Source organism: Engraulis encrasicolus, unplaced genomic scaffold (assembly GCF_034702125.1).
Source record: "Engraulis encrasicolus isolate BLACKSEA-1 unplaced genomic scaffold, IST_EnEncr_1.0 scaffold_57_np1212, whole genome shotgun sequence".
Lineage (NCBI taxonomy): Eukaryota > Metazoa > Chordata > Actinopteri > Clupeiformes > Engraulidae > Engraulis > Engraulis encrasicolus.
In genome coordinates, this window is record NW_026945895.1 from 398411 (window position 1) to 406883 (window position 8473).

General features: G+C 40.7%; 1 protein-coding gene across 1 annotated transcript; it reads right to left on the bottom strand.

The window, feature by feature from the left end:
- Window positions 1–218: 218 nt before the first annotated feature.
- Window positions 219–6748, bottom strand: LOC134444504 (zinc finger protein 182-like). Its single transcript, XM_063193814.1, has 4 exons — window positions 6631–6748; window positions 6313–6507; window positions 677–1589; window positions 219–508 (listed from the first exon to the last, which is right to left on the bottom strand). The coding sequence occupies exons 1-4, from the start codon at window positions 6746–6748 to the stop codon at window positions 355–357; spliced, it is 1380 nt and encodes a 459-aa protein (XP_063049884.1). The 3' UTR covers window positions 219–354.
- Window positions 6749–8473: the final 1725 nt, after the last annotated feature.

Below are 8473 nucleotides of genomic sequence, written 5' to 3' on the forward strand. Positions count from 1 at the left end.
ATTTACCTAAATATGCATCAGGGTTCGTTAGGCTCTGTATTGTAATTCTATCCAGGGAGCCCTCTGAAAATATGTCTTGTAATATAAAATGTGGTCAGAACATTAAAACCACAGTTTTTTTTTATAATCTATTGTAATTACATTGACTTTGTCATTTTCTGTACATAGTATCATCTATATCATGATCCTCACCACAAATACATTGATGTTGAATACCTCAGTAGCTAAATGTACAATAGAACTGAATTCACAACAAGTATGATTCCTATACAACATGCAGATGGAACACAGTGCAACAGGTCTTGTTCTCCAGTCTCAACTTGCAGATGCTCTTCACAGACTTCTGCACTGCTGTTAATTGTTGTCAATGTGGATTTCCTGGTGGGTGATGAGTTCATCTTTACGTGCAAAATATTTTCCACATGTAGTACACTGATAAGGCTTTTCTCCAGTATGGGTTCTCTGATGCCTGTTGAGAGTACTTTTCCTTATAAAGCCTTTTCCACATGTAGCAAACTGGTGATATATTTCACCAGTATGCGTTCTCTGATGCCGGCTGAGGTGACTTTTCTTTACAAATCCTTTTCCACATGTAGCACACTAGGGAGGCCTTTCCCTGGTATGTATTCTCTGGTGAGCAGCTAAGTGGCCGACTTGTGAAAAGGCTGCACTGCATGTTGAACACTGATATGGTTTTTCTCCAGTATGGGTTCTCTGATGCTTGATGAGGTCACCTTTCTGTGTAAAGCCTTTTCCACATGTGGCACACTGGTGAGGCTTTTCTCCAGTATGGATTCTCTGGTGCTGGCTGAGGGCAAATTTCTGATTAAAGCCTTTTCCACATGTAGCACACTGGTAAGGCCTTTCCCCAGTATGGATTATCTGATGGATGATGAGGTCACCTTTCCTGGCAAAGTCCTTTCCACATGTAGTACACTGGTGAGGCTTTTCTCCAGTATGGGTTATTTGATGGGTAATGAGGTTACTTTTCTGTGTAAAGCCTTTTCCACATGTAGCACATTGGTAAGGCCTTTCCCCAGTATGGATTCTCTGATGGGTGATGAGGTCACCTTTCCTGGCAAAGTCTTTTCCACATGTAGTACACTGGTGAGGCTTTTCACCAGTATGGGTTATTTGATGGGCAATGAGGTTACTTTTCGTTGTATAGCCTTTTCCACATGTAGGACACTTGTAAGGCCTCTCTCCAGTATGGGTTCTCTGATGGTGCTGGTTGAGGGCAAATTTCTGGTTAAAGCCTTTTCCACATATAGCACACTGGTAGGGCCTTTCCCCTGTATGTTTTTTCTGGTGACTAGATAACGAGATGCGGTGTGAAAAAGCTGCACCGCATGTTGAACACTGATATGGTTTTTCTCCAGTATGGGTTCTCTGATGGGTGATGAGGTAATCTTTCAGTGTAAAGCCTTTTCCACATGTAGCACACTGGTAAGGTCTTTCCCCAGTGTGGGTTATTTGATGCCGCTGGAGTTCAAATCTCCTGGCAAAGTCTTTTAAACATATAGCACACTGGTAAGGCCTTTCTCCAGTATGGGTTATTACTGTGTTAATATTAGCTTTTTGGTGTTCACCTGAGGAAAGAAAAGAAGAAAAACAAAAAATGAGTTTTAACTTCACAACAGATGAATGATGGAATACCTTGTGAATTTGAGACATAGATTTTACATACATGTAGTCTAATGCAGGGATTCTTAGGGCCACAGCCCAAAGCTTGAAAAGTTTCAAATTCGCACTGGAGGGCCACAAGGGCCATGCAACTGCATACATTATCAAATAAAGATGTGGAAGACAGCGTGCGGGGCAGAGAACTGGAGTCTGTTGTCCGCCTGTCTGACTTGTTCAGTCAACTGAGCCCTGAGGAAGCTTGGCCTAAAGGGGATTTAAGTGTGCAGACATTTTTCTTTCAATTTTACACAGTTTTAGTTTATGTTTGGCACCTTTTAATCGAGAGTGCGGTGTGATCCGGCTAAACACGGACTTGTTCAGTTAAAAATGCATTCCCCAAGCTTACTAAATTAACTCATTGGCTGCCTTCGACGTCGCTATGACGTCATTTCGAATAGTGACGCCCCCTGCCTTCGACGTCGTTCGCCGATAATTGCGTTTTTTTACAGCCAGGCCTCGAGGACGGTCTGACCTATCTTCTGTATAAATTTCAAGCCTCTAGGCATTTTCTAACTGTTCCTGTAGGTGGCAGAAGTGTCCTTAGGAACATTCAAGGCAGGGCTTTAGCTCAGAGCAAGATGAAATGTCAAGACAAAAACACCCCTTTTTTACTATTATAATATAATCTCAAAAGTAGCATAGCAAAATCATTTTTGAAAGTAAAGCACCTGTGACAGTAGTCTACTTTCTTGCCCTCTGATTTTAACACAGGTAGGCTACTGATTTTAGTGTCAGAGCCTGACCAAAAAAAAACCTTCCTCTCATGACCAAAATACAATCCCCTGTTGCTATCTAGCTAGAAGGCATTGTAGCTAACTTGCCCAAAATACACCATGAGATGATCTGTGTGGCAACCTTTCATTTTGGATAATGTGATCAGCCTACACAACATCAGGATGTTGCTTACAAAATATCATCTAACAGGAGAATGCACGGGACTAGTGGTGATGTGTCACCTCAGTTGGGAACTTGGGTATAAAGTTTGCTACGCTAGCTAGCTAGCTAGCACGAAATCGCTAACAACTTACAACTAAGCCTAAATAAAGGAGCCTTGGTAAGTCAACAATTTTTTACTCAATCCACAGTTATTTTTATGGATCTGTATAGTATGATCAGCTTACTGTATCATCAAAAAAGACAGGGGGGTTGCAGATTCTTGGAACAGAGTAGCCTTTGTGTCTGGTCAGATGCATTCAGCTCACATTAGAAAGCATTGCACTTAGCCTCAGACCAGCTAGCATTCACCACTCCAATCGGCTTGTGAAATGTTGGATGTGTGATCAGTACTTTATCAAAAGAAAATTCATTGAACAATATATGACAAGATCACTATAGCAGAACCATGATGACAGTAATCATCAATCTGCAAATTGTCCGCTCTGCCAAAGAAGCTGCAGTAAGCTACGCTAAGCGGTGCTGCCTGCCTACCTGCCTCCCTCCCCACAAGACACAACACGGTACATAACCAGCTGTGATTCGTTCTCCAACGAGGGGAGAGAGAGAGGGAGAGGGAGAGGTAGGGAGTTACCGGAGTTAGGGGCACCTGCTGTCATGATCCATGCTGCGCGCCAGCAACTAAACCAAAACACCCTTGTTTTCGAGTCCACCCCCGTTATATTTCAGTATATTAGGTTGAAAAGGTCATACAAATGATCTTTTTGTTCAGGCTACAGATGACAGAAGACTCTGTAATAGCAGCTGATAGGTTTGGAGTTGTTAGGACGATGCCATTACGGGCAAAAACGTTTGCAGTTATAGTTCTACTTCAAATGGCGTTTTCTCAGCTTTTTGGCTAGAAAGCAGCATTTTGGCGAATTCCACTTAATTTCAACAGATGATTATGAAAGAACGGAAAGGGGTAGAGAGACACCGTTTTTTTCTGATGACAGATGAATGTCTAATCTGTGTTTTGATAGGTATGGTGTTGACATAGACACAGAACTCAATTTTCTGTGAGCCTCCAAAAAACGCCCAAAATGCTGAAAAATCGCTGGCACTCCGAGGTACTCTTTTATGAAAATGGCTGGCAGCCAATGAGTTAATAGCCTGCTATTTTTTAACAGGATTAAATTATTTCAATAATACCACTGATTTAAGTATATCCATATAATAAGCGGGTTAACGTTCGGCGAGTCGGTCGCTTTGTGGAATAGCAGCACTTCAGAGAGAACAAGACTAAAGATTCTCTCTGTCGTGCTGCTATTCCACGGTAGCGACCTTCTCGCCGAACGTTAACCCTTACATAACAAACTTTACTACTTTATTATTACTATAAATGTATTATTATACTTAACAATATACTTTCTGAATTTATATGGTGGTGGTGGGTGTTCCAGGGCTTTGAACCGTTATTTTTTTTCCAAACGTTCCGTTCCGAACAGAAACAGAATTATAACGTTTCCGGTTATGGGTTCCACCAATAAATTGACGTTCCCGAACCGGTTAGAACAAAAAAATATTGTTCCCGGAACGGTTAATTTCGTTCCTGTCAGCTGATTACTCCCCATAGGTCTAACTGATGTTAATTAACCAAGAAAGACGGAAGTGCAAATGACTCGGCCTACATTCCAAACTGTTTATTCAAGAGGATGAAAAGAATATCCTCCAGAATTTTGTCATTCAGGGACTACCTAAGCGGAGACCGGAGAATAAACCTCAATGATGAAAATGTGCGCTCCACGCTGACTTGGGTCACGGGGAGCGCTATGATGGACATTGTGAGTTTGTGCATATTTGAAGCGGCCATGGATGCCCAATAACGTCGAACATTCTCGGTGCGCTTTACACGCGCTTCTCTGCAATGTCTTACAATGATGCAATGGAAACTCTGCCCTATTGTATTACTGTGGTTTCTCTTATTTAAGATGTGGAGTGGAGACTTTGTAATCCACAGCTTTCACTCCATTCAGTGTCTGGTGTCACACAGGATGTGAACCTCAGCTGTCACGGTAACAGGAAAATAATTACTTTTTTTTTAGTTTGAGGAACGGTATTAACCGGTTACCATTATTTTTAAATAAGTGTTCCCGTTCCAGAACATAAAAAATAATAAAGTTTCCGGTTTCGTTTCTGTTCCCTGTAAAATACAAAAACTTCCCGGTTTTCGTTTTCGTTCCTTGAACCGGTTCAAAGCCCTGCTTTTGACTACTACTTTTTGGTTAATACTAGTTGTTGCTCCACCCACAATTTTGCTGCCTTCAATGACAATGACCATAAACTTCTTGAATCTTGAATCTTTGTGAGTTACTGAAATGTTATATTGACTGATATAAATGGATGGGAGACGTGACGCCTTGCTTTTTCGTAACATTGGTTAAAAACCTACAAAACTGTTATTTTCCTTTAAAAAACAAATGTCAATGAAAGAAGATGTGGTACATTATGTTTCATATTAGTCTTAGATGAGAAGAAACATTGTTATGTTAAGATTTATGTAAAGGTTTATATGTCAAATTTCCTGCGGTGTGACTGTAACATTAATGAAACAATATATAATAATATATATATAAATTAACCAACACCATTTTGAATAATGTATGAAGCATTTGGCATGATTGCATACATCTTAACTTTAGATTAAGATATGTGAATGTGGAAAAAAACTCAAGACAGTAATATTAACTACAAGTTCAATTTCGTAACACAAATTGCGTCCTGTGGGGTGACATGTATGTCACTGTTTGTGAATGGGCAGCTGCAAGGCCAACTACAAGGGTCTTAAAGACTGGCTCCTAACCAGTCAGTACCTCAGTTATTGGAGAGTGCTGTGGAAGTTTAAGGTGACTCTTAACCTCTTAATATGTCTTTATATTCCAATCTTTCTGTCACACAATGCTTAGGTTCATTTTATGGTGTCCTGTGGTGTGACTGCTCTTATAGGAGGAAAAAAAAGTTTTTTTTATTTATGAAAACACATATTAAGATTAAACACAATATAATTATCAAGTTAGCATGAGCTCAGATGTCAGTCATGTATACAAAAGGATTAAAATGGCCATAATGCAGTGAATTCCCTGTGGTGTGACTCCATTTTCCTGCGGTGTGACATGCCTATGCTATGTGTTGATGCTGGACACATTTTCCCAAAAATGGCAAAAATAAGGTGAAATTCCACAGACCACTAAGTGCTTTATTTTTTTCATTTTTTTCCCAATTTTTATCCATCATTTTTTTCAGGAATTTGAAAAACTTTTTTTTTTTTTGGCGTTACGCCCTTAAACGTCAACCACCCAAGTATGCCGTTAACCTTAACTCTGATTATCTGTGTACTCATTTTCAGAAATGGTGTTAACACTGATCAAGCTAAGGATGAATTTGTAGTGTGACAAATTGTTTATTTTCCAGATGTTTGTGAGTTACTGAAATGTTATACCAAATGGTGGTAAGATTGATCTGGGGTACCCTCACAGGTGTGATTTGTTGAGTGTCGTAGGTAATTGCAACCATGAAGGTTTCCCAGATCAACCCCACGAGCACCAGTGTTATATTGCTTTTATACAATAGCTCCTTTGGCATGCAACATTAATTAAACTGATGTAAAAGATTTCCTGCACTTTTTTTTCCGCTTTGTTGCTCGGCTCCAGAAAATTGTTCCAGGTGGTGTCCTTGGTTGCTAGTTATGAAACATACCTGTTGGAGCCAAGTGTGCATTGTGTTCCATTCGAGAAGACTCTGGTTCCTTTTTCATGTCCAGGGCTTCTTCTTTCATGTCCAATGTGTCAGTTTCATTCTCTTCCTCCTTAGTTCTGTACAAATGCTCTGGAGGGAAATCATAAATGTCCTCCTCTTTAATCGCCTTCAGAGATAATGCCTGTTGTGATGGAGCTGATGGTTGAATTTCAGAAGTGGTCTCATGACCATTACATTCCATGACTTGAAACTTCTCTCCTTTAATTTCATGTGACAAACACGGTTCTTCTTTGCAAGTTGGTGACCAAGTACCGCTACCTTTCATGTCTGTAGTCAAATGCTCTGGTTGAAAGTCATAGATGTCCTCCTCCTTTATGTCTGCAGACAAATGCTCTGGTAGAAAGTCACAGATGTCCTCTTCCTTCATGGCATCCATGTTCTTTACGAGTTGAGATGAGCGTCAAAGAAGATATTCATTCATCCGAGTTCTGGTAGTTAATGGATCTGACTGTTTGCAGATGCCCCTTCTTAACCAAGTTCTGACCTGGTGGTAAAGTATTCTGCCGTTCTGGTCTAATCATGGAAGGGAGCCAGGAGCTTTATCCCTGGGCCACTAGTAGAGGTGGAGCTGTAGACCACTCCCCTCGTTAGGTGACTAAAGGGTCTCACCCATCCAGGTGTAAATGGGAGAGCTGTACACCACTCCTCTCGTTAGGTGACAAAAGGGTCTCACCCACAGACATCATATATGAAGACTAGATGCGCCATCCGCGTTCTCGTCATGCAAGTCGAACGTCCGCGCATGGCGGCCATGTTAGAGTAGCCTGTTGGCTCAACCAGTTGCACTGAGTTTTTGGTGATCCATACTCTTCAGATGGCCATAATTCCCTCAAATTTACGTGTATTTTCGAAAGGCTTGGTTTGTTATACAGTATAAAAAATTCCGAACGTAAGTATTATGTTGATACTGCATAGTGATTAATATTCACGTTATAATATATTATATTACATTACATTATAATGTACATGGGCCTACAATCATGTATAATATGGTTAAGTAGGCTTATTCAAGTAATTAAATAGATCCCATTAACAAATGCATTTATTATTCTTTTATATTTTGAGTAAAATAACAATTAAACGGTCCCATGTGTGCTATATTCTGCTTTGGGCTCGACAGCTCCACCCTGTGTTCAAAATGAGTCATGACGCTTAGAATGAAATTGTTGCGATATAATCTCTCTTCCAGTACCTCATCTGTCGCCTTTAATTTGATGCAAATGCGATTAATATATGCCTTCCATCAACGTAATGCACAACAACGGTTAAAATGTGTATTCGCTATTGGTCCATCTCTATTTTTGGACAAATATATAAGTGGGAAGCATATTACTCTCCTGTGCGTTTTACCTCAGTCTACACTTAAGTTTTAAGGAGCCGTACTATTTATATACACGTGTCAATATTTCAGCGAAATAACAGCATACATATTTCAGCATCTCAACGTCTGAATTCCTCGGTTAACTTCAGTTGTAACGGAGGCTCTGTGGAGAGTTTAGGCTGCGCTAATATGGCCGACCTGTGCGGACGAGCTTGAAATACGCGATGACGTATCTAGTCTTACTATATGATGTCTGTGGTCTCACCCATCAAGGTGTAAATGGGAGAGCTGTAGACCACTCCCCTCGTTAGGTGACAAAAGGGTCTCACCCATCCAGGTGTAAATGGGAAAGTTTTGGTTTCAGGATCCAGAGAGTGATAATGGCTCTAAATGTGAAGAGTCATTTGACTTCCACAAAGGGCAAAATGCTATCTTGTGTGTGTGTGTTTGTGTGTGTGTGTGTGTGTGTTTGTGTGTGTGTGTGTGTGTGTGTGTGTGTGTGTGTGTGTGTGTGTGTGTGTGTGTGTGTGTGTGTGTGTGTGTGTGTGTGTGTGTGTGTGTGTGTGTGTGTGTGTGTGTGTGTGTGTGTGTGTGTGTGTGTGTGTGTGTGTTTTGATTTCCACAAATGACACACTGCTATATGGTGTGTGTGTTTTGATTTCCACAAAGGACACACTGCTATCTGGTGTGTGTGTGAGTGTGTGTTTTGATTTCCACAAAGGGCACACTGCTATCTGGTGTGTGTGTGTGTGTTTTGATTTCCACAAAGGGCACACTGCA